Source organism: Drosophila gunungcola, assembly GCF_025200985.1.
Source record: "Drosophila gunungcola strain Sukarami chromosome 2R unlocalized genomic scaffold, Dgunungcola_SK_2 000006F, whole genome shotgun sequence".
Classification (NCBI taxonomy): domain Eukaryota; kingdom Metazoa; phylum Arthropoda; class Insecta; order Diptera; family Drosophilidae; genus Drosophila; species Drosophila gunungcola.
The window spans coordinates 3,102,281-3,128,209 of NW_026453168.1; the positions used below are offsets into that span (position 1 = coordinate 3,102,281).

Consider the following 25,929-nt stretch of genomic DNA (forward strand, 5'->3'; position numbering starts at 1 on the left):
TGAGAATATATTGGGATGAGTTGAGGATGCTCTGGAAAAATTCAAATCTATAATACCGAAATGTATTTAAATTCTTCTTATCTTTGCCTTGAAGCTAGGCTGCATTAAAGCACACCTTCATCCATCCCAGTATATTTGGATAGTGCTATTGTGGGGTTAGGGTTTTTTGGGGCTTGACAACTTTAAGTTGCCGCCTGACTTGGCTAACGGATATGCAAATTAATACATAACTCTGGGGAAGTGGATACAGAAACAGAAACAGAAACAGAAACAATTCTTGGCTAATTCAACTAAAAGGCATAAACAAACAACAAGGACGTCTTAAGCTGGGGATTTTGGCTCGGAATGGGGGCCAAATGATAGCCCGAGAAGCACTGGCACACACAACTGCAAATGCACTGAGCGATAACCCAGCTGCATGTGCATATTTAATGGCGAGTCCCGTCGGGACGTCAGGAGAATATTCCCCTGTCTTTTGACATCGAAATAATTGAGCAACGAAACGATTGCGACAAGGTTCTCCAAAACTGAATTAGTGCGATATGCGAGCGAGGAGCGAGTTGAGGGTTAAAGTGAGGATTTTTGGTTGCTGTTGTAAGGTGTTAAGGGACCTCTACGCATGCAATTGTGTAGTTGTGTTTGAGTGGGTGTGAATAATGTTTATCGGTTGTTTGCCATCGTTTTAACATTTGCTGTTTTTACTTTTCACCTGATTCAGATTCTGTTTTGAACTTCCTCTCTTATGACATACGCAATAGTAATAATAATAATCAAGGTAAATAAATATATCGCTTTCATAACAATCGAGGACAACATTCGTGAACAAAAGATTCCGCATCCTGTTGTCTCATCTCTCCCCATTCGATCCTTCGTCCTTTGCTTAGACTACACACATTCAATAAAATATGCACATCAATAATTCACATTCATTTATCATGTAAGTTTAGTGTCTGTCTGCGAGTGTGTGTCTGCGTGCTTCTCTGCGTGTGAGTGTTTGTGATTCAATTGCTAACTACTTAAATGTCAGATTTATCTAACGCTTAACCCACATGCTGCCTGGGGGACATTTCGTGCCAGGCTTTGTGTCATCGGGTTGGAAATTGATAGCCACAAACTGTTATATTAATGGGTGGACCTGAGTTGCTATCTAACTTTTTTTTTGATGTGCTTTGGTTTTAAAGAGCCGTGAGTTGGTCTTGCGTATCACTCATACGCAGTGTGGCCTTAGCTAATACCTTGTAATCTTTACGCCGAGTGGGGTGCTTACAAATTTTATCACTTGTACATATCCCTTTTAAGCAGTAAGTGAGTAAGTTTTATTTTTTCATACATACGCTTTGGGGGAAGTGAGTTGGTTCAAAACTATATCACTTATACGCAGTGTATGCGATGTTCATATGTACGTTTTAAGTGCAGTGAATAGGTTTTATTTTGCTCTCTTTATATGCAGCTGTGGCCATAGAATATTCGATGTTTATATATAGTGCGATCTTAATTTATACACTTTATTTTCATGATGTTGTATGACCCATTTGCAGTCTCTATTACCTTAAAATATATGTTTTTTTTAACTGCACATCCCGAGATAATTATAAAAGTTATTTTTGTAACTCATACTGGTCCACCCCAGTGTACTTGTGTGTGTTTCTGTGTGTTGCTTACGTATCTGAAGTTAGCTGGCTTTCATTGTAATTGGTTTTGCGCCAAACTCTAACAGGTAAATTCACATTTAATCTCACATTTAAAATGCAAAAGTTTCAATTAATTTATCTTAGGCTTCGCTCCGCTTGACTTCACTTGGCTCCCGCTCGTCAGTCCTTCGTCTCGCTTAGATATACATGCCCAGATCCGCATGGAAGTCCTGCAGATACGAGAGCAGCTGTGAGGGCGTGGGTCGTTGTTTGGCCTCGCTGTGCCAGCAGCAGTTCATAACGGTGAAGCTAAGGGTTGGTTAAAGCCAATTCGAGAGTGGAAGACATAAATATATATATATAAATTTTTTTTTTTTTTAAATTTCAGAGCAATATATAACTTCCGTTCTGTTGGGTACTCACAATTCATCTGGGCAGTTGACGGGCTGCTCCAGCCGAAAGCCGGCAGCCAAGTAATTGGTAAGCTCGAATATATCCACCTCCTCGTGTGGCATCTGTGCCAGTGTGACCAGCTCCCAGTAGGTCACGCCCAGCGCCCACACATCGCCCTGGGTGGCGTACACCCGCTTCTGGAGCGATTCCAGCGATAGCCACTTCAGGGGCCGGTTCTCGTTGTCGCCCAGACAGTCGTAGTCGTCTGGGAAGAGATCGCGGGACAGGGCGCTGTCGCAGATCTTCACATAGGACTCTTCGTCAAGGCTGGATATAATGTTAACAAGAAAAATAGAGGGAATTTGGGATCAAATTTGTATGCAAATTTCACGGTAATACTCTGTTTACTTTTCGTTTAATTGTTATTGCCTTTATATTACTCTTTCGGACGAGCAAACGTTTTGAACTATAGGATAGTAGATAAATCTACAGGTAACTACTTAGTTTCTTAGTTTTATCATCGCATCCGATAAGAGAAACTTTGACATCCCAAAAAAAAATATAACAATATAATATCTTTTTACAAAACCCTGATACACGTGTTTACTTTTGTCTGTAAACAAAATTTCAGGCAAATCAAAATGTGACCTTTTAAAAGGTATTTGGTTTGTAAGAGAATGACCCATATATGTCTGCATCAAATACTCACTAGCAATTGCGTGTAGCAACATCCTTGTGGACTATTCCTAGGGAGTGCAGGTAGGCCAGTCCCTTGGTGATGTGCAGTCCAAACTCAACCAACTGGCGGGTGCTCAATGCAGTGCTTGATTCCCGCGACTTTTGCAAGTATCTGTACGGAAAGAAGATAATTCATATTAAAAATTAAAATGTTTTTAAATTTTAAAGTTTTGACAACTTCAACTTCAAATGACTGCGAAAGGTCAGGATGGCAGTGAGCAAAGGGATTTTCCTTAACTAAGTTATTTATTTTTTTCTTGGTACTCACATCTTCAGATTGCCCTTGGACGGATAGGGATAGGCGATCTCCGGCGGACCCGGCAGCTCCGTATTGGCCAGCAGCGGCGCCAGGATGTGCTGATGGCTGACGCCGATCAGCAGCGAGGCGTCCTGCAGCAGGTAGGCCACCTGGGTGAGCGAGGCGCCGTCGATGACCGTCTTGACCAGCGCCTCGCAGGATTCGCCCAGCTTGCCGGCGTAGATCCTGCCGAAGGTGCCCTCCTTAACCAGCTCCTCGTAGCTGAGGGCGCCCGGCTGAACGCTGGGGATGCGGCGCAGGCGCTGGTTGTGGGTGCCCTTCTCGCCCCCATGGCTGCCCATCGTGATGGTGCTGCCTGTGGGGATGCCACCGAAAAGGCTCAGACTGCCACTGCCACCGCTGTTGCAATGCCCGTTGCCATTGCTTCGGATGCTCTTCGGCGTCGACAAGCTACAGGGCTAAACATACAGAGGAAAATTAGATTAAAATGTCATGTGTAACCGAAAATGATATATTTGAAAATTTCAGAATCTAAGATCTGATGATTTTTGTCCAGAAGAAGGTGCAAGGGTATCTGTTGTGTCTTTTTTAAGTTTGTTTTTTTTATATAGTTTTATTTATTTTTTATCTTTTTAGTAGTCATTTTAAATCTATTATTTAGACTTGCATTTTACATCAATCAAATCAATTAAAATTGGTGTTTGTAATAAAACAAACATACAATTTGGTCTTAGTTCCTACAAGCACTAATTAAATACTTGTTTGTGTTGGATAATAATCTCACTTATATTCAAGCTTGAGCAACCTTGGTTACTTGTTATATTAAGTTCATTCTTGTGAGTTTGATTCTACATCAATTAAATCAATTTCAATCTGGTGTTTGTATTATAACGATCATAGTATTTGATTTTAGCTTCTACAGGCAATATATTGGTTTGTGTTAGACAAGTATCTTACTTATATTCAAATTGGTTGCTTATAATAGAACAACCATTGAATATTTATTTTAGTTTCTAGCTCTAGTTTCGAGCTCTGATTAGAATGTTGTTTGTGCTTAATAAGAATAAAATTTTGTTCAATCTGAACACTTAATTATCTAAGCTTTTGATGAAAGTAAGGATATCCCGATTTCAAAGCGAATTTATGTTTTAGACCTCAGAAATTTAGTTTCATTATTAAAGCACAAAATCAATTAATAGTTATTGTGAAGTGTACCGGTGTGCGAAAATCAAATGTATTATATAGGACGTACAATTAAAGCCAATATGGCAATCAAGATTACCACCCTTCAATGCTTCGAAAAGGGCTTTCCGCTCAAGTAAGCTGCTCACTTGCAGGACACTTGAGTCGAGGAAACTGTATAAATTTCCATATTTCCGTACCCCATCTAATTTGGGGCCCCCAAAAGAGGCCAACTGGCAACGAGTTTGGCAGGAGAAACAGCAATTTCAGCTGCCGGATTTGCATCTTTCAGCTTGCATCCGTTTACCGTTAGTCATGCACTCGGCTGCGCTCCTCCGTTCATTCATTTTAATGAATTGAGTTCCGTTTCCGCTCCAAGGCACTCCTTCCACGCCCACATCTTCTCCAGCTATAATTTTGCCCCTCGCTCTCGGTTGTCTTACAACATGAATAATTTATTGGCTGGCAAAAAAGCTTTAATTCGCCGAGCATTATGTTTGCACAGCCGCCGGGAGGGGAATTGGCCGGAGGAGCTGAAGAGCTCAGCTGTAGGAAATTGCGAACTCGTCTTGGGCAAACAAAGTCTGCGATGGCAGCAGATACGAACTCAACTCAACTCCCCCTTAAATTTCTGCCTATGCAGCACATTTATTCTCATAAAACATGAATCAGTTTGCCAAAAAAAAAATGGGCACAAACTCGGTCTAATAAACACAAGAAAAATCTGCACAATTCCCCAGAAATCTGCATAACTGCGGCCGAGTTCAAGTGGCTTCACTGGCTTTCCCTGGACACTAAATCTCCATCAGCATGAACGGCATGAGCAGCAGGTGGATGGAGTTTTTATTAAAAGCCACCGCTGGCAATATGCGGGAATTATATTATTTGGTGTGGCCTGACAACAGCTCCTGCGAAGGCAACACAAAAGGACACAATTGCCGGGGAGGAAGCCAAACGACACAATTGCAGCACATTCGCACAGCCACAGCGACAAAAGGCAATAAAAACAATAGTTGGCTGCCTTTTGTTAGTGAATTTCATTTCATTATTGCCTTCATTGCCACTTTCCTGAAGGGGAATCCATGCTGCTGCCGGTGCCTGCGATTCCTGCTGTTTGTCCTTTATTGTATTTGTCGTGCTGCTGATGTTGCTGGTGCTGCTGTTGCTGTTGGCCCACAAAGAAAATTCAATTAAAACGCAACAATATCGCACTCCATCATCAAAGCTGTCCGCTGGCCCCTCAAGCCAGGGAAGAGGTCCTGTGACTGGCTGCGATTGGATTGGTGGGGCGTATCCTGACTGAGCCATAAATCCTACGGGATCCGCATGCAAAAGGGATCCCTTTCCCTCAGCCAAAGAGAAACAAGGACACAGCGGATGTCTGGCAGACCTTGAACCTGTCTGGTTACATTCGGAATCCTTTGTTTCCTTCAGATTCCTTTAGAATGCCGGTTGAACATGTGCCTGGTTGCGTTAATGAGCCCCGCTCAAGTGTAATTAGAATTCATTTAATCGGTTTAACATTAAACAACGGAAATGGTATTGGACTTGGCTAGTTATTAATGGTTAATTGCTGCACAGAAAGAAAAAAGTTATGTACCTATGAATTTATTATTGTGCTTAAGAAATTCTTGAACTAGTTGACTTTGATAGCAATACATTTTAAAAATATTGGGAGGGAATTGATGCCGTACTTGTCGGATTTAAAAGCACTTGTCTAAGCCCTAATAAATAAAGTTGTTAATTTTTCTTAGGAATAAAAAAGTTTTAATCTTATCAAGTTTCATCAATTCAATTTTGTTTGTATTTAATTTATTTTAAAATTATCCAATTAAGAATGAAATAAAAATAAAGAATACTTGAAATAACTACTGAACTCTCAACTATTTATATTTCATCTCTCGATTTTCTATTATATAAAATATTACCAATTGCAATTGTGTCCAATCATGATTGAAATCTCTGAAAATCCTCTGAAAAAGGAATTCAAGTGGCAGATTAAATAGTTAAATGACTGAACTGTGCTTCGGGCAAAATAAATGTGTACTTCAATTGACTTCTGCCCTCTTAGCTTTATTGCTTTCAATCTTTGTTGATTGTCCTTAAGAAAATACTTGACATTTCTGCGTCTGTGTGAGCAGGCCAATAAAAACGCAAAATGTCTGTAAAATTAAAACGAGAATGGGCCAATGATTATTGCCAATAAACAAGGATGGGGAAACCGATTTTATGAGAGTGTACTCCCCCCCCCCACCCCCCTAGGTCGAATTGCAAATGGAAATGTTTATTTCAGCTTTTCAATTGGAGGGGGGAACGAGGTCAATATTAAATGCGGTTGTCAAACGAAAAGACATTTTGGCTTGGCTTTTCATTTGAAATTCGAAATGGCCAAGAACGCTGAAAATAGCTGCCAATTGATGGAGACCCCACCCCCACTTTCGATCACAGATCGCATTGCCATGATACGGTGCGTGGGTGGTGGCTCTGAATTTTGAAGCCGAATTTCCAGCTGGGCGTCAAGGATACGGGACATTCGTTTGAGGGATGGGCTGCAGCTGGTACTGTATCCTTGTTGTGACATTTCTAATGACAACAAGGGGATAGGGGGGTATCCTGGTGGTTGGCCTGCAAATGACGTAAGCACAAACACAAACGGACACATGCGAGTTGACAGTCGTCTGATTTGCTTATGTCACTTGCAGTTCTACGGCTGCCCGCAGGAAGAACAACAGCCGCAACCACCGTTACCGCTCCACCGCCCCCCTGCCACGCCCCGTAGGCCACCAACGTCGCCCCGGCTTGTAATTAAAAACGCTTGATGACAATTTTGCCAGAACGACGCCCGTCAGCACGTCACTTGCCTGGAAACCAAGCTGCAGCCCAACTTTTTGGCAACGTCAGAGGGGAAAAGCAGCACAACATTTTCACACAGTTTTCCAGTACCGCACAGTGGGGCGGCGGGGGTGCAAATATTTTAATGAAGTCTCACCGCTGCAACTTTCGAGTTGGGCAACCTCTAACTAAATTCTGTGGGAAACTTTTCTCTTGGTAGAAAACCAAAGAATTATATAAGTGGAGTGTGTTATAAATAAATTAATTTTAGCTAAGTCCCAAACAAAACAATTTATTAAGGTTCAAAAACTTAAACTTAGTCCAAAACAAAGCTATTAATTAACCTCTACAACTTAAACTATAAATTGTTCGCTGATAATTAAAGTGAAATATTAATTAAGAAAAAAATGTGTTTTTATAATGATAATATATTTGTCTTATTTTTGGTAAGCAAAATAGTATCCAAATATTTAAAACATATATGTCTAATGCCCTGTATATAATTTTTTCCATCAATTTTAACAACTTTATTATAACCATTAACCCACTGTGCCAAAAAATTGTTGACACAAAATGAAACTATGCAAATTGCTGATGCTTTTGCAAATATGCAGCACTTTCGTCGCCCTTCCCAGCCATCACAGTATTTTACTTTAGTCTGACAATGACAACATTTTGAACGTATCACGCATACGACCTGTCGCCTTGTCCTAATAAGCCATGGCAGTGAAGTGGAACCAGATGAAATATTGGCAACCAGGTGGAGTCGACAGCACAACCAGCTCGCCGTTGGCTCAATTATATTTCAATTTACCTGACAACAGGTCTTTCTTCCTTTAATCAAAGTGGAAAGCCTCTCTGTCTGACTTTTCCCTCTGCTTTTTTTGGGCCAACTAACTGGAACTCTCATTATTTTGGCATTTCCATAGCCGATGCCGATGCCAGGACAGACTGTGTGTGCCTTCTAATTTGCCGGGGCCAACTAATTTGAATTTCGTTTGATTTATGCCTGATCGATTCGACTGGCCCCGCCCCCTTTTGGTCTTCCCCCTCTCGGTGTCTTCCTTTGATGCATGGCATTTTGATGAGTCGACCTCGTTAGGCCCGTCGTTTAATAATCGTTTTTGGGTCTGCCCAAAAAGCTTTTTCGGCTAATGCATAATTGAAGAGTGAAGTGTTTTACTGTCTTCTAATTAAAGGTGGCGCGTACTTAACCAAAGTCGCCGCTTACACGCACTTAATCACGCATAATTGCCTTTCAATTAGCCATTGCGTGTCCGGGCCACGCCCAAGACCGCCCCCCTCGTCCATCTCTCCACCATTTTCACCACCCCCCAGCCCACATGGGTTCAGTATTTAATAAATCGGTTGCACAATTTGCATATGTTCCGTACGGATTTCCATTGATTTTCTCGGCTTGTTGACTTTGCAAATTAAATGAATTTACAATCGCCTGGACAGCAGTTTTGTACAGTACGTTGCTCCCTGGGAAGGCACTTAAAATGGCCAATGGAAAACTGTCAATTAAAGCTGCGGACACTAGACACAAACACACACACAGACACACCGATTTTAATGGAGAAATCTTGTCCTCTAATTCGCTTTAAACAATTTCCATGTTACACCAGCGCAAAAAAGTGAAGTGAAGTGCAGTGTGCAACCAGCTTCTCGAAAATACGAGGAGGACATGAGGAAACTCTTGGTTCCTGGACCACAAAGGGAAAATCGGAACAAAAGAAACATCCGCCACTTCCGTTTGTCTCTCCTGCGGCTGACAGGAAGCAATCAATATAGTGTTATGCCAGACAAAAGCATCCGCCGCAGTTTCCCCCCCCCCAAAGGGGAATCCCCAGCGGATGGGCGAGAGTTGGGGTAAGGAAAAAATATCGACTGACGGTTGGGTAATTTGTCAGCCTTTGGTGACGGCTTTGTTCGGCGGGTTAACCCTTGGAGTCGCCACCTGGCTGGTCACATACCACGACAGCCATTAACTGTCCGCTCACGGTCCCATTCTTTTTTTTCACCACCATCACCCCAAGTTTTGTCACAAATGTAAGTAATGCCTTTTAATCAAAAGCAGCAGCAGTGGTAAATCCATTAACATTGTACGTGTCGCCAACTTCAAATGGGGAGTCCCATAGATAGCTGGCCCCCCTTTTTCCTGGATTTCCCCCCGTGGAGCTTGACTTGCTCCCATGCTGAGTGCGCCGTTACCAGGTTGATTTACAAATTTCTTTAATGGGGCGACAACAACATTTTTAATTAGCACCTGTTCCTGCTGTTGCTCAGGTTAGCCTGCCATTTGTCGATCCGGTAATCTCCATAAAACAGGAGGACATGCTCGCAGCTCCATGGAAATTAATTTCCAACTTTCTCATGCCCTCCATCTCGTAATTTTGTCTGTGCTGCGAGTACGCCCAAACACTTCGACAACTTTCTCCCTAATGATGCCATTGAAATGCGTGGCACGATGTTCTTGAGTCCCCCTTAACCCATTACAGCCCTTCTAGGTTCCTTTCGCTCTGATTCCACTGTTTGCTCTGATTCCGATGCTCTCTTTTTTCAGCTGATCCAATATACTAATGCCTCTGTTTAGGTGCCGTTTTGTTTCCATGGTTGTTGGATCTTCTGCACATGGCGCATCCGCCCTGTTGTCCTTACTTTAGTTCACCCCCATTTGGAACTTGGCTTTTGTTGTTGGTGCTGCAATAATATTTGCAAGTGTTTCTAAACAAGCGGAAAGCCATGTTCAAACAGCTGTAGTCTGGTTTCTGTTCGCTGCTGTTTTTATTGTTATGTTCCACTACTTCCTCCTCTTAGCCCCCCTTAGCTAACTTAGCCCCCCCCTTTCCAACCCCATTGTTATGGCCCTCCCTGCTACTGCTTTTTGCTAAACTTTCGCTGCACATTAAAGCAATTTGGCCGACGCTTATAGACTGATTTAATAGAATCAGGAGGGGAGGTGGAGGTGGAGGTGGAGGTGGAGCCATTCCACACACAAATGAGATATTTCCACACAAGTGCACAGAGCCAGACTGCGGATGTGTGTGTGTGTGTGTGCGGATGTGTATGTGTATGGGTGCGTAGAGTATCTGTGTGCAATTGGATATAATTGTTTGACTAAATGAGTGCGTTCGCCTCTTGTTTGTGCCCCCCAAAATGAGCTATACTTCGCTTAACGTTCACACACATGGCCAAAAGGAAAGGGGGTTTGGGTGCCAAGGGGTGGGCTCCTTTGGATGGGGCATCTGAACATAACGGAACAACAATAATTATGGCAAGCACTCTCAAACTCCAACCACATCCCCACTTCCCTCTCCACTTTGCAACTAACAGAATCTGCACTAGAATTTCGGTGGATATGAGGATATATATCTATGGAGGGAGCGGGATGGAGACAAGCTGAGAGGGAGATAGAGAATTCATTTAATTCCTTGCCGTCTGCCTCGATGCGTATGTCCTTCCACTAGATAGAGGCGAATCCAAATGGATATGACTTTTGGCATTGTGTGTGCCCTGATAACCATGTTAGTGGAAGAGGAATCTGCAATTGGAGGCTGTTGCCATAATGAGCACGAAATGGAAGTCTAAACAAACTGAAATCGTTGGGCAAACAGGCAGCCGGATCAGGCCAAAGGAGATGCTTTAAGTTCAGCACATAAAAGTCCCCTCGAGTCTCCATGGAAATTGAATATTTAATTATGCGTCGATGGAAATTGCGTTAGAACTTGGTGACGAAAATGGCCAAAGACATCATGATGTTTGGGGGGATTGGAGTAGGACTAGAAAAATGCCGTGCTTGGGTCTTTGGAATGTTTACAAGGACAACAATTGAAAGAGGCTGCTAAATAATTTATTCCAATTTGGCAGAGATTTCCACAACACCAAGAAGTTAACTTGGCTCGAAAGAAATGCTAATGTTCTCCCTAGAGGGAGCAAGTGCTTTTAAGGAGTAGACATCAAACCCTAAGTTCATGGAAAGTAACCCAAGTGAGTTTCGAAAGGAACCTTAATGGTTTTGGTTCAATTTGTGGTTAGTTCGGATTAAGTTTGCTAATTTTCGCCCAAGTGGTATGTGATGCTAGAAAGCCACTGGATTGGAAACAAAAGCAGAGATAAACAGAGCCAGACTGCCTGCGTCTGCCTCAATGGAGCACCTTTCGCTTATCTAAGCGGACATCCCACCTCATCCCTGCTCACTCACATCATTTGCCTCTCGAGGCACTGGGTTTGTGTGTCGCCTTCACCTTCGCCCACTACCCATTCCCACTCTGCACCTGCCACACGAAGTACGTGAGCGCCACACGAAAGTTGCCCCATCAGAAATCAGACTCAGACCCAGACATCCAGACAGCCGCATATTTATGAATGGCTCTTGTTTCGAGTTTAACGCACTACGGGAGCTTTATCAGCTCGTAAATATAAATTAGAATTTAATTTTTATCGTCGAGAAAAGGTGGATGGGTCCTACGCCTGGGGAGCAAGAGCAATCGAGTGGTGCTTGGGCAAATTAGAGGGTAGTCCAGGCAACTGGGAAAGCAGAGTCTGCTTCAGGGGTATATCCATTTCCATTTCCATTTCCATTTGCGCCTGCCACGTGTCGTAATATATCAAAGGCTTTGATTCAGCAGCAGTGGACCCCAGCCTCAATCCCCATTTTAATTCCAATCAAGCCCCGGGACAGTCGATAGTGGGTTAGATAGTGGAATCACAGCACTCACCTGGGTCAGCTGCGAGGAGGCGTAGTAGGAAATCCTCGAGGGACAGATCGACTCTGGCTTTGAGTAAATCGTCTCTGCGGTCTGTTCGAGGTTCATGGGCAGCAGGGCGGTGGCATAAGGCGTGGGGGTGGGTGAGCTCCTGAAACCTGTGGATTGGTGGATTGGTGGATTGGTTGAGGGATTCCCGGTGTTAGTGGCCACCAAAACGAGTGGATGGGTAATGAACTTACGGTCGAATATGCTGCATGACTTCTTGCTGTCCGCCGGGTATTTGTTGAGGCTGGCAATGGTCGCATAGGATCCCGTGGCACTCGGTGGTCTTCCCAGGGGATCCAGGCGAATGAACACGTTCTGATGGCTGCCATAAGCCGCGGTGGTGAAACTGGTGCTGGAAATGGCAAAGAGTGTAAATGGTTTTAGGACGAACGATGGGCGGTGGTGGTAGATAACCCACTGTAGCGAGTCCTGGCGGAGTTGTTTGCGAGCCCTCACATACATCATGCTGGCCACAAGTCCTACGGCCAAAACCAAGCCCAGAGCACAGGCGGCGGCGCTCAGGAGGGCGGGTCCTTGGGAGGGGGCGTGGGCGGGGGCTGGCGATTGATTGGGCTCAGGTGAGATGCCTACGAAACAGGATACACCGATGAGTGATGGAAATGTGGGTCTTTGGGTGTGTTAAGCAAGTCGAGGGTGTTAAGGGTGTTGAGGGTGGAGCGTACCTTTCGCACAGATCTTGTTGCGCTTAAAATGGAGCCGGGTGTCGTTGAAGCGAGGAGGAGCCCGCACCACCATGTTGACATTGACGGGCATCTGCAGGCTCACATTGCCGGTGCAGGGCAGATAGACCAGGAAGGACTCGACCTCCTGCGGCACCAGGCCCTTGTGCGGAATGCTCAGCGTGGGCGTGCCCAGTGCCTCCTGGTCGTTGTTGTACTCGATACTAATGGCATACGGCAGCTGTAAAAGGGGTTCAAGGAGAATGGTTAATCATCGCAGGTTCCAGCTGGTAGCTCCATCCGACTCACTGGGTAGGCAATGAGACTCTGCCAGGAGAACTCCAGCTCGTGGACGTCCGCTGGCACGGGAACAGTAAAGTGCATCGCGTATGTGTTGATGGCTCCCTCGTGCACATAGAACAGGTCCGCCTCGAGTCCTGCGGGGAATGCAAGAAACGACAGGATATGAGGTGAGAGTGGTTGCGGATGCGGATGCGGATGCACTGCAGACGTAAAGCGAAAGTTTCCCCGCAATTTGCTGGTCTACACCCACTCCATTAGAGCCCTACACTCGCCCTGCTGAGCAAACTTTGTGCAATTGCTGTTTACACTCCCCTAGAGCGCTGCTCTCAACCATTAAGCGGAAATTGATTTTCTCAACGGTGAAAGAAGGGGGAAAAGCGGGCAACCCGAGGTGACAATGCTGGTGGGTAAACAAAACCCAAGACACAATAATAATCGAAATCGAATCCGTCACCAGCAGGCGACGATGCAGGGAGCTGAATGTCTGGAGCTGTCCCAAGGAGCAAAGTAAAATGAGGAGCGACAGGCGTCCTCGGTAAAGGATTCAGGGTTGGAGAGGAGAGGAGAGGAGATATTAAAAGGTGTCAACTGCGACTGCTTCATCATCGAAGGGAATCGTCTTCCATCCGCTGGCGGGTTCAAAAGTCCTGGAATGGCCTGATCTTTCCCACTCTCCTTTCAAGTTCCCCACCCGCTGGCATTGAAAGACGAGCTGCTTGAGTTAAAACGACGTGAAATTAAATTTCTTCATCCGCTTTCATTCTTGCTCTTCCTATATCTATTCCCTCACCCACTTCTTCAGTGGGGGGCATTATTTACTCCATGGGATCAGGCTAAGTTCGCTATTCACCAGTGGAAATCGGAGTGGGACTGCTGGATGTTTGCCCGCTTCAAGTTCGAGCTGCTTCAGCTTGTTCTTCCGCATACTGCGCCGGATGTTGAATGTAGCAATTCCGCTTCCGGCGGACTGAGTGCGGGGACGATTGGCGCAGAAGAAGAGTGGCTGCATTTAGGGTAGAACAAAGCACTCGCTTGCTGCTTAAAACAATTTTAAATCCAATTACAGAACAAGAAAAAGCATTTTTCGTTAGCTTTCATCCAGGTCTAAGCTTCATCTACATCTTCAGACTGTTTCTGTTCCCCAACTGAGTTTTCTGCTTTCCTTTTTCCCATTCGGGTTTGTTTTTGAGTTCCAAATTGCTCTGCCTCCCGTCGCGTTTTTAACTGAGGTTTCACTGTGGGCCAAGTGCAGCACTCTTTGTTGGTCCCTCAACTACCTGCTGCTTCATGAAATTTCCTTCAGCTTGTGGGACAACACAAACATAACCCCAAAGTGCTTCCCATCAGATATGCACAAACACGGAAAAAGGACAATGTTCCGCTGTCATCCTGTACCTTTTAGTCCTTTTCCATTTTCATTTGAGGAGAGAGGGCGGCATTTGAATAAGTGACTGCCTCAATTAATTCAGTCGTGATTTTAGGGATGTCGCAAATGTTCTATCACTCGATACGCTTAACCCTTGTAATTTCTGTCGCCTCGTTTGGCTTCTCTGAGGAGCAAAAGCCTGAACTGCACTTTAAGTAGCATCAATTGGCATTGCTCACCCTCTTTCCCAAGTTCATCCTGCTCCAGGATATCTTCCAAAACTTCCCTTAACCCCCTTTTGCCTACTGGTGTCAAACTTTGCTCGTCTTTCATATCACGGTGCCGCCAACTTTGCCTGCGAAAGTTTCGTCGCGCTTATAAAGGCCCTCCCTTCCGTTTCCCATCTTCCATGGCTTTTCCTTATTAAACCACCTCAACCACCTCATCTTCCCTCCCTGGCCATAATTATAAAACCTGCAATTGCGATTGTCTGAATGACTCCGCCACACATACGTGAGGCTGCAACCGCAACTCATGATTATGGGAAAGGGATTCCAGATGAGGAGGAGAAAGTGGAAAGAAAGCGGTAGTCTGCAGGATTGGCTGAATGGAGGAATCTCAGTGCCGTGTTGGTTTTCAGCTATTTGCCTGAGAGATTATGAGTATAATTAGTGTCATTAGTTGGGAGAGTGCACTCCGCATCCTTCAAACCTCCACTTCCGATCTCAGGGGAGTGCAGTTTCACCTCGTCGCTGATTAAGGGTGTTCCTGCTAATTGACCTTTGAATCAGAGATGATAACTGCCTGTTCAATTGGCGCAGTTTCTGATTTCCCCTTCTAAACACCTTCCACTCCTTACAACCCAATTTCAGAGCAATAAAAATGGATTCCAGATGGCAAACCACCCCAGGAAAATATACATTTCGAGTCCCGGAGGGGGAGTATATTAATGTGGGGATTTTTGGACTGTTTTCTATTCATTAAAAATAATTTTCTTTTGCATTAACTTTTCATTTGCAGGGAAATTTCTCAGCTCACCCGCCGAAGGTTGTGGTCCACCCTGGGGTGGAGCGGATTGAAGCTGGTCCGAAGGGTGGAGCTGGAGACCAGGGATCGGGTGGCAAAGAAAAAGTGTGCACATCAAAGCGAAACTTGTTGAAATTGCATTTTTACGCACCCTTGAACAGGAAAGTCTTCAACGGAAAGGGAAAGAGGGCGGGGAAAGAAGGTGGCGACGAGGGAAAATGGTTCGTTGCTGGGACAACACATCCAAATTGAACTCAGAGGCGGAAAATCTTCAACAACAGCGCAGAAAATATTTAATTTTAATGCTGTCGTCACTTTATCGAAAGGATGGAGAGAGGGGAGTATTTGGGGGTTATGGAAATGCAAAGTTCAAGGATGCCATTCTGACAATTGAGACGTAGTGAAAAGAAAGCAATGAACTTTGTTTACTCTTCTCGGAACGACACCGAAGAAGCCGAATAGTGCAATACAAGCAGTTGGAGGAAAACTCCAGATTTCCATGTGTGGAAATGCATTGAAATAATCGCAGAAAAAGGTTGGCTGTAGTGGAAGTGGAACTAGTTCATGCAACCGTGACGAGCCTTCCACATGAAGAAATTCCCATGGAGACCGAAAAGAAGTGGAGGATAAAGGGAAATGAGCTGGAAGTCCAAGGAAAATCATGCACAAGAATTTTGTATTACTAGGGTGAGAGAAATTCGACGAGGATGAGGGTCAGTTTGTTTGATTTCGTGCTGCTTGTTAATTTTCAAATCGAAACAACTTCGAGGGTGGCAACCATCACAAATAGAGGAGGAGAGATGTACCGGGGTGTTAACTGGTCGTTAAAAACATAACGAGCTTTATGAAATGGAGGGAGGAAATCTGAGAACATAAATTGAAGCTCTAAAGGAATCTCCGCCAGTCGAGCAAAGAAAACGGCGACGAGCAACAAACAAGGTGGAAACTTCTTTTGAAATGTCGCTAATGAAATCCGATTTGCATAAGAGGGTAAATAGGTGAAGGAGGCAGGAAAAGTGACGATGATGGCTTGTTTATAAAGTGCAATTGACAGGAAGTAGCCCACTTGCCCCATTGATCCAGAATGCATTCGAATGCCTTGGAGGAAGGAAAGAGAAATGGTGGAAATGGGGAAAAACGGGTAAGAATAATTGGATGCAGAACAGCTCGTTCATCCATCAATCCGGTATCCATCACATTAGACCTGGGATTATTTTTACGCCATCAACTAATTGAAGTGCCCTGATTTGGCAACTAGGAAACGAAGTGGAGTAGAGCCTGCATAATGAGATGGAAGCATTTATGCTCCAATTACAGCTAAGTGCCGGAAAATGCTGTGACCAGCTAAGCGACGAGTGATGGAGTAGCGACCGCGAACTAGGCCAGTTTTCTGAGGAAGCCCTCATCGGAGTTTCCACTCCCAACTCCCACTAACCACTTCCATTCCCGAGATCCATTAATCAACCTGAGGAGCAGGAAAATCGCGAGCCAAACGACAAGCACGAGGCCATTCCGCCTTGGCACGTCTATGAAATCCGTGTAACTCCCATCGGAAAAGTGGCAGTGGGAGTGGGAGTGGGAGTGGGTTGGGTTGGGGAACTTGGCCTTGGCTCGATCTGGAGCCGGCGCCATCAATAACAAGAATTCGCGTGGAGCAACAAACGGAAAAACAAGAAAACAAACAAGGAAAACAACATGGGAAGCGAACTGAAGGAGGGGGTGCGGAAAATGGAATGGAAAATGGAGTGGAAATGGGGGAGGTGAAAGCTACTTGCAGCTGTCAGCAAGGTGAAGGCGGGTGGTTTAGGCCCGGCGGAAATCGATTTGTGTGCGATTTGTTGTGGTTTCGCCTTACTAAGTATGCCCGTATTATTCCGCCTCCTCCCTCTACTCCACTACCAACCTTTCCCTAATGGTCAACTATAATTTCGGAACTATTAATGACTGTGACATGGTCTCCAACTTCGAGGATTGTTTGTGTTTTCGTGTTCAGGGATCAATGAATTCGTCCCGTCGCACTTTGGCCCCCAACTATTAATCATATGTCCTGGCTATGGGGAGTCCTGCTCTTGGGGTGGGTGTGTCCATCAGTCTATCGCTGGTGCCCCAATCGAAATTTCATTAGTGGATTAGGAAGCGGAACTGGAGCTGGACTTACCCATCAGTTTCATCACCTCGAGGTGGCTGATGAAAATGTTCAGATAGCCGCTGACCGAAGGGGTCCGCCAAGTGGAAATCGCCAGGCACATGAGCAGCAGTGGGAGGGGCGGGGGCAAGTGGCCCATGGTGGAGCAGGCTTTGGCCTAGTGGGTGCTGCGAGGAGCCAATGAATTGTCAGAGCATGTGTCGCCGCAAGTGGCGAACATTTTCCGGATCCCTTCCTTTGACAGCCAGTCTCAATGCGAGGCCATTGATGCGCAGATTTAGAGGGGTTGTGAGGGGTGAAGCTTTGCTGGTACTGATTTTAATTCGGCTGCCAGTTGATGCTGCTTTGGATGATGGTTGTCAGTTGCCGGTGCCACAAACACAGAGCTCAGAACAGATCCCAAGCTCTCGAGTAAGCGTTAAAATCAAATTCCAACTGCTGCTAACTGTTCCGGTTGAAAGTGGGAACGAGAAAGCCGGAGAGAGGTCTGTCTACCAAATTTGGGAACTTTTCAGCCTCGGCTTCCGCTGGCTGTTACTCTTTTTCCCCTTTGTGCCGACTGTTTCAGACCAACTTTTCCAGTTTTGTTTTGCTGCGGTTGCTGATGCTGTTGCTGTTGCTGTAGATGGTGCCTTCCTCTGATGCTGCCACTCCCGGAGTTCCTCCTCCTCCGGCTGTATGCATCAGTGTGTCCAAATCTCGGCCCAGACTGAGTTTGGTTGGCTTTTATTGGCTGAGCTGCTGTCAACTAGTCCAGCTTTCCTCCTTTTCCTCCCTCTCTCACCGCTTTTCTCGTGTGTTGTTTTGTGGCTATCGCTTGTCACTTTGTACACTTTTCTGCTGCTGGTCACTCCACACTCCTTTCACCTTTCTCCTATTTTATCCCCGTTAAAGTCCAGTTCCTGTTGAATAGAAAGTGATTTCGTTTAGTGCAAATCAGACTGCGGAATTCAAAAAGAAGTTGACAAGTGAAGATGCGTTTACGAGGATGGGAATTTTCCAATTGGGGGTTTATAGGATAAAGGCTTGTGAGTCAGAATGTGTGGTTCAGTGGTGCAAACAATTTGCAAAAACAAAATAAAAAGTTTCTTCCATGTAAAAGTAATTAGAAAGTTGCAAAAAGATTAACAGCTTAGGGGTTCCAAGAGAGATCCAAGCCAAGTTATTCTGAAGTGACTTACTCACATCACATATAGCTAAGTTGGTGGATGAAATGGCTGGTGCTTTAATAAATTTGAGGTAATATTTATGTGTTTGTTTGGCATAAATTATGAACTGGAAAAAGGGAACAACTTTGGCTTTCGAACTGTTTGTGGTTCAAGTGGTTCAGGTGGTTTACCCCCCTGCTCATTGTTGTTTGGGCTACGTGTTTATTCAGCTGCTCCTTGCCACTTCCCCCCTTTTCCACGGTGGTTGCGTGTGCAGGTAGCCCGACTGGAATGCCAACTGCAGTGGGTGGAGGGAGGTGGGAGTTGGGTCAAAGTGCAAGGGGCGGTGGATAGCGTGGGCATGGCAATGGAACCAGGACAGTCGAGTGCTTCCAAAACGAAATTGTTGCCAAGAAGCAGGCGAAACTGCTTCAATCTCCATGGTAAACTCATTCCCCACTTGGCCATTGCTTTTTGCCCAATACTCTATTCTTGCTTTTTCCATTTTCTTGCCGCAATAAAAATCGAAATCAGAAAAGTTTGTTGCCTTCGTTTTCGATTTCTCTTTTTTGCTGTGAAACATTTTTGGAATTTTAAAGTTTAACCAACAGAAGATAGTTTTCCAACGGATGCAAGCCATTCCCAAGCCAAGCCAAAGAATGCTGCGGTCTTTTTAATTAAACTTATCTGCGCCCAAAAGAGCGCCGCAGGATGAAGAGTGAGTCACTTGATTAAGGGCCAGATCATCAGCATCACCAGCCACCTTGTACATCAGCCCCACCATCACCACCTCTATCATTATAAAAAGGAAGCAAAAGGAGAACGTCTGTTGCCACACGGATCCTTGGGCTTTCGAAGTCATTCAGCGAGTGCATTAATAATTCAAAAGACAAATAAACGAGGGGGAATGTGTGTCTTTGGCTGTGTGTTTTTCAAGGGGAAGGGGAGTCACTGTTACTGATTTAAATGGAGCAGCAGACAAACATTCAGCAGGCTGTATTTCCTGAAGCGGAGATATATGGGGAAAACGAAAAGGAGGGGAAAGCAAAGGTAGCCAGCCTTTACAGCAATCTTCAACTTGGTCGATAACATATTAACTACATCAACTCAATCATAATCATGAAGGGGAGCAGCCAGCGAAACGGGAAAAGTAACAGGGAGGGTGGGTTGATCAAAGTTTTCCCCCCGGCATTTTCTGCTTAGTCACACGCATCATCTGTCAGTCTGCCACGCCTCCAAATCCATCCCGCTCCTACTCCTACTCCGCCGGCAAGTGACAAATTGAGCATTTGCCGTTGTTTCTGGATCCGAAGCCCAAGGAGATGCCGGAAGATGAGCCATGAATGGATGAGTTGGTGTGGGAAAACTTTTCAATTACTCCGGAGAAAATCGCAGGGAGCAGTCGGTTCCATAATGAATAATAATCTTTGCCGCTGCCTGCATCATTTCTCCCCAGCTAATATTTATCGATGTGTATTATTTTCCGCCCCTTCCCCCCCCATGAGCCCGGCCTAGATTGAAAAGGCTTTCGCGCTGGTGAATGGTAGTGGAATGGGAATTGGGGCCTCAGGCTCCTCCCGGCTCGTTTCAATTATAAAATGGCTTTCGCTTCTAATTGAATCCGTGGGCTAGAGTCGGGGGCTGAGTTAATATTTTATTTCCACCGATTGCTCGTTCTCCATCTTTTGCGAGCTCTGTTTGCTTAGCGTTTCCAGTTCCATGCTTTCCTTCCGACCCTAAATGCCCTGTCATGGCTTCAGCCCACCCACTTTCCGCCTACTGCCACTCCCACACCCACACCCACACCCACTTCCCATTCCCCACTCCCCACATCCCAATCCCATTTGTTGTTGCTTGGGCTAGGCCAACAGCCGCGAGGCTTTTCCGAGTAGCAACCAAACTGGCAGCTCCCCTTCTATCGTCCAACTGATGATAAACAACCGAATGCGGCAGGATATCCATCTCCTTGGCTATTAAAACTCCGATGAAATCTATTTCGACTAACAAAAACAAAAACACATTTCGCATTCGGGTAATGCGAGTGGCCATCATTCAGTGAACTGAAACTCAAATTTAGTTTCGCCCTCGGCTTTGAATGGGCACAAACAAAATGAGAATAGTTCTTTCCCCCACATCAAAATATCGAATTGCATTTATTACCATCCCCGTGGGCAGCCTCATTAGCTTTAAATGGGCAGCGAAATTAAAACACAAGTTTTAACTTTTTTAGTACGAAACAAATATGTTGAGATACTGTAAAAATTATTCCTCTTTAATCAAACAACTTTCAACAAGTACAAGATTCGCTAAACAGCTTTTAATTTTTTCACTTCTATCTTAAACAAATTGTTTGGAAGAAATGCTATTAAATTAAATATTTAGTTTAACCAAAAATATTTTATTCCAAATTTAAAGAAATAACAGAAAACTTTTTTATTTATTTTTTATAAACACAATATGATATTTAGAATACATGCAATTTACAATCCTAAAAAATTGCCTTAAGAAAGCCTTTAGTTCGTATAAGATATTATAAAACAGTTCTTGCTTAAACAAGAACTCATTCATAATTTGAAATCATATAATATTTAAAAAAAAATATTGCTTCTAAATCGGAAGTAAAAAAGGACTCTTTTATAGAATATATAGAATTTTTTGTTGACTTAGTTTCTAATTTTTTTATTTGCAGGGTCATTCTTTTGTTCATTTTAATTTGGCGAGAAAATAAAACACTGCGCTGCCAGGGCCAAACCTCATTAAATAGTTGTAAATATTTGAAAATGGACTCCGAACGCAGAATGGATTACGCAACACAATGCGAAATTTTCGCGCTGACCGGACAAATTGTTGCCCATAAATTTTGATAACTGATTAAAAGTAACGAGCGACTGTTTTGGCATGTTTACCTGGCATTACCTGAGTATTGCTGTATATTTAATGTCGAATTGTTGCCGAATGTTGTGCCAACAATTGGGGATTGCACTGCCCCCGAGCGGACCGCCCTGGGGTCCCGGGTCTACTGAAATGTCGAAAATGTTCGCCGGACTGGCTAATTTGTGCAGGCAATTAATTTACATTATGGCTGGGGGATAACGGGGAAAAGGTCGTCGACTCGATTTGTTACATTTTGTTTCATTTTGTCGCTGCGCTCCACTGAGCTAACGATTGCCAGCCGAACATGTGTAGTAAATATATTTAGCCAAAATAGCAGGACCCCTAATGAAAGACATTCATGTTCGTGGCGAAATTGGGTCGTTCTGGCATTAGTGCCTGGTCGGGCCCAGCAATTAAATTCACAATTTGTGCGATTTTGGATGATGACAGTTTCCACTTAATGTGGGCCTTTCCTAATTGCCAACGGTTCTGAAAATTCTTCTGTAATTATTGTGCACATAAAGAAGGAATATTATTGCTTTTTTCCATTAGGGTGGGATTAAATTTCGCATACTGCAAACAGTTTTTATTTTGCCAATGGTATTAAATTTATGTCGAAATTCTATCCATTTTGTAAAGTTAATTATTGGTCTTAATTAAGTAAAGTGTTACAATCAAAATTTGACTGGCACTGCAATTAGTTTTGCTGTACTGGTTTAAACAGCAACCCGCGCAGAAAAATATGTAAAATGTTTATCTACAAGAACAAAAGAGAAATCAGATACCATTGTGTCCATATTTCTGTTATGTAATTTTAAACTTTTTCCATTCGTAATTATGGCCCCCAAATATAAATAAACTGATGTTTTTCATTAAATTTGGCATTTTTTAAACTGTTTATATTTTTTCTTTTATTTATGTCGAATATAGAATATCCATTTTAAAAACTAAATTATAAGACAAGTGCAAAGTTTGATTGGTAGTATTATTTTTGCAGTATTTTATTCAGCAGCAATTTTTTCACACAAATACAAACATTTAAATTTACAAAAGTAAAACAGAAATCAAACTCGATTGTTTAAATTTCAGCTATGTAATTATAAACTTTTTAGCCATGCAGTTGAAATCAACTTTTTACTACTTGTATGATTTAAAATTTAAAAAAAAAATGGCGCGGCATAAGACTTTTGTAAAACACTAAAGATCTGAAGATCTAACCACACAGGGGATTTCCTATGGGAACATGACAGCTTTTAAGGATGCTCGTCTGCATGCGAGCAAGTGCCCAGTAGTATATAACCCCATAATGACCATCTCACATATCCAGTTGGCTGATCCACAGAGCCTAGGACTAGGACTCCAGACTGCGGACAGCGGACTGCGCCACTGGGCAGCCAGCCAGCCAGCAAGCCATTTAACATGAAATACAACCTCAATTACGTTTTACGAGTTTAACTCAACACCGTGCGGTTGTCTGATGGGAATTTTCAATATTATGTGGCGTAAATTTATGGTGCCAAGTGACAGAAGCCGGGCTAAGCGACGACACCCGGCACGGCAGTTTTATCTCCGTAAAAGTATCTCAACGACAACGACGGTCCTCTCGCTTTAAAGCCCCTCGAAATGACGAAGGCAACGAAAACGACAACGACAACGAAAATGGCAACGACAATCCCCCCCCCCCCCAGACGATGGGCAATAATCATTGATTTATGGCTGTCATTTCGGTTATTAAAATGATATTTTTTTCCCGAACGCTGGCGAAAATCTGACTGGCAACGACGTCTGAGCCGGCTATCTGGGTCAATGCAGGACGAAGAGTGCCCAGCCAGCCAGCCCATGCTCCTTGGCTGGCCTCTTTTTTTTTTTTAGAGTTTTATGCCCCTAATTGAAACATCAAGCCGAGTGTCCCGCAATCGAGCGCTAAAAGCGTGCCTAATCTATGCATATTTGCCCAAAGACCCCTAATCAGGGGCTATGGCATAAAAACCGGGCTAAAAAGGAAACTGTGGCCCACACTTAGGGCCAACTTTTAGTTTCACTTTGTGCCTCCTTTGTTGCCGTTGCCGGGGCACTTAGGCATTCAATCAACGTAGACTGTCGTGTCGAGGCGTTGGCGTGCACTGAGTGGAGCGCTCGATGTGGGAGGGGCACTGGCCCGAAGGTTCCCTGGGTGGTAAGGTTGTAAGGTGGTGGGGTGATGGGGTGGTGCTAAGTGTCGGGCCAGCCCCATTTAGAGTTGGCCAAGCGCAACGAGAGATTTGCATTTTCAGCTTTATTCTTCTCTATTAAGACGGGGTGCTTCTAGACAGTCGGGGTATATTTGGTTCTTAGACATTACATTTAATCATTAGAAACAATAAATTTCAATTTGAATATTGGGCCACAATCAGTACCTCTTAAATTTGTTTTAATGTTTAATGAGTCTGTAAAATGGTAAATTTTTAAGTTAGTTACCCAATTTTTGTTTGAGAAGTTTGACTGTGAATGTATATAGAGATGTGTTGATTACCACAAGGAATCTACTTTCCGAACGAAAATAAGTAAAAAGGTATTTTATTCACATTTAATTTAGTTTTTTCGTATTTTTTTGGTAGCTTTTTCTTGGTCTACTAGAACTAACACCCCTTTTTAATTGCCTATTTCATGGCGCCCCATTAAAAAAGGCCTCTCACTAATTGCAGCTAGTACACAGGTTTAAATGTATATGTATGTTTTCAAAGTCATACAAATATTTATAATCTACATAGTTAAATTTAAATTTAGTCAAATTTATAAATAGATTGTATAAAACAAATCATTTTTTTAGGAATTTACCCCCCAATTTCTGATAACAAGTTTGACATCCATTAAATAAAGAAAATAAATAATAAATGAGTATTATGAAGTCGCTGCTTTTCTATTCTTCCTTTTTTTATTTTGGCTGCCCATTTGGTGTTCTAGAGTTGCCATTACTTTTTTATTGCCTACTTCTTGGCGCCCCGAGAAAAAGGCCTTTATTCTCACACATTGCAATTAGTGTCAGTCCACCCCCGCAAGTTTATTCAGTCACGCAATGTGACACCATAAAAAAAGAACCAAAAAAAAGAACATATACGTATACGTGGGTGACCCAGCACAATTATTTATTTAGTTCCGGTCGAGAGTTTGAAATGGGTGCGATTCTTTGTGACGGGTTCAAGCGGGTGTTGAAATCGTTCAGAGCGAATAAAACACATTAAATGCTTACTTATACTCGTATCACCGGGCAATCAGCTTTACGCCTGTCGACACAGGACTTTCAACTGATGTGCTGTGGGGGATCCGAAGTTTAATCCTTTTATTTTTGATTTTGGGTACAGCAATGTGGGATTTTTGCACTTCTGATTAGCAGGAATTGCATGTATGAGCACTGAGCACCGAGCACCGAGCACCGAGCACTTAATGCCCCATTTAAGCCGTGTCAACAGGGTGCGACCGCATGCACAATATTGTCGACGGCTGGGCTTTTCTTTATTAATGATTCGGTTTTGCGGCTTGTGGGTCTCGCAGGAACTACGGCTTTTGCCTTTTTTTGCTTGTAGTTGTAGTTGCTGTGGTTGTTGTTGTTGTTGTTGTTGCTTGGACGGAGAATTTCGCGTTTCCCTTGAAGAACACACACTCACGCACTCAGTTGTTCACGATTTCCGGCGGTGGAAGTCCTCGGCGACCGTTGGTTTCGAATAGTGGCGAGCGACTGATTCAACGTCAAGTCCTTCGGAGCTGTCTGCGACGAACTTGCCACGAAAAAGGACTCGGCTTTTTCTGTGGGCACATGCGCAATTGTCCAACAATTTGTGGGTGGTGCTGCCGAAATGCCGGCTGTAAATTGCGGGGCTCCGCTGGAGGTTGGATTCGGATTTTAGGGCCGGAGAAAGGACAATTGTTTGTTTTGTGTTGTTGCTGTTGTTGTTGTTGTTTTTGCTGCTGTTGTTGCCACTGCCTGCCACATGCAACTGTTGCGCATTTTTTTTGCAAATGGCTAGCGATGCATGTTGTTGTTGCTGTGAACTGCGCTTGTTTATGATTGCACTTGATGTCGTGTTGAGTTTTGGCGGAAGTGGAACGGAACTAGCTCGGCCCTGAGTGCGATTTTGGTTAATTTTTATGAATTTATGTAAAAGTTAAAGTTGAACTTTAAAATAATTAAAATATAGTACATGTAGTCGTGTTTTGGTAAGCTAGATTTCTTAAAATTGACTGCTAAATTTACTACTCAAGGAGTTAAAATGTAGGGCTTACTTATAACACTTTGCAATTAAAAATTGAACTATATATTTTGTGTATTTTTTGCGTTATTTTAAAATTTATATAAATTAAGCAAAAATTTTGTAAGCGAAAGATAAAAAACAAATTAAATATAAGAACAAATCAATTGATAAAAAGGTTTAAAAAAAGATCACAAAATAATAATAAATGGAAGTTTTGGAAGATCCACTTTTGCAAACCACGTGCTTTTATAACCCAGGGTTATTTTTTCGGTAGAGGTTTTTATGCTGAAACATAATATTTTATATTATTTTAAAATATTTAAACAGATATAGCTTTTTAAATCCATCTCCTTACATTTTGAATT

At 43.5% G+C, this 25,929-nt stretch overlaps 1 protein-coding gene across 1 annotated transcript; it reads right to left on the reverse strand.

The window, feature by feature from the left end:
* Positions 1-912: 912 nt before the first annotated feature.
* On the reverse strand, positions 913-25,039 carry LOC128255207 (tyrosine-protein kinase RYK). The gene is made up of 11 exons (XM_052984781.1): positions 24,565-25,039; positions 17,326-18,215; positions 12,782-12,909; positions 12,476-12,713; positions 12,211-12,379; positions 11,987-12,144; positions 11,757-11,902; positions 3,031-3,479; positions 2,734-2,874; positions 2,055-2,351; positions 913-1,940 (listed from the first exon to the last, which is right to left on the reverse strand). Exons 2-11 carry the CDS (start codon positions 17,450-17,452, stop codon positions 1,829-1,831), a joined length of 1,965 nt encoding a protein of 654 aa, XP_052840741.1. The 5' UTR covers positions 17,453-18,215; positions 24,565-25,039; the 3' UTR covers positions 913-1,828.
* Positions 25,040-25,929: the final 890 nt, after the last annotated feature.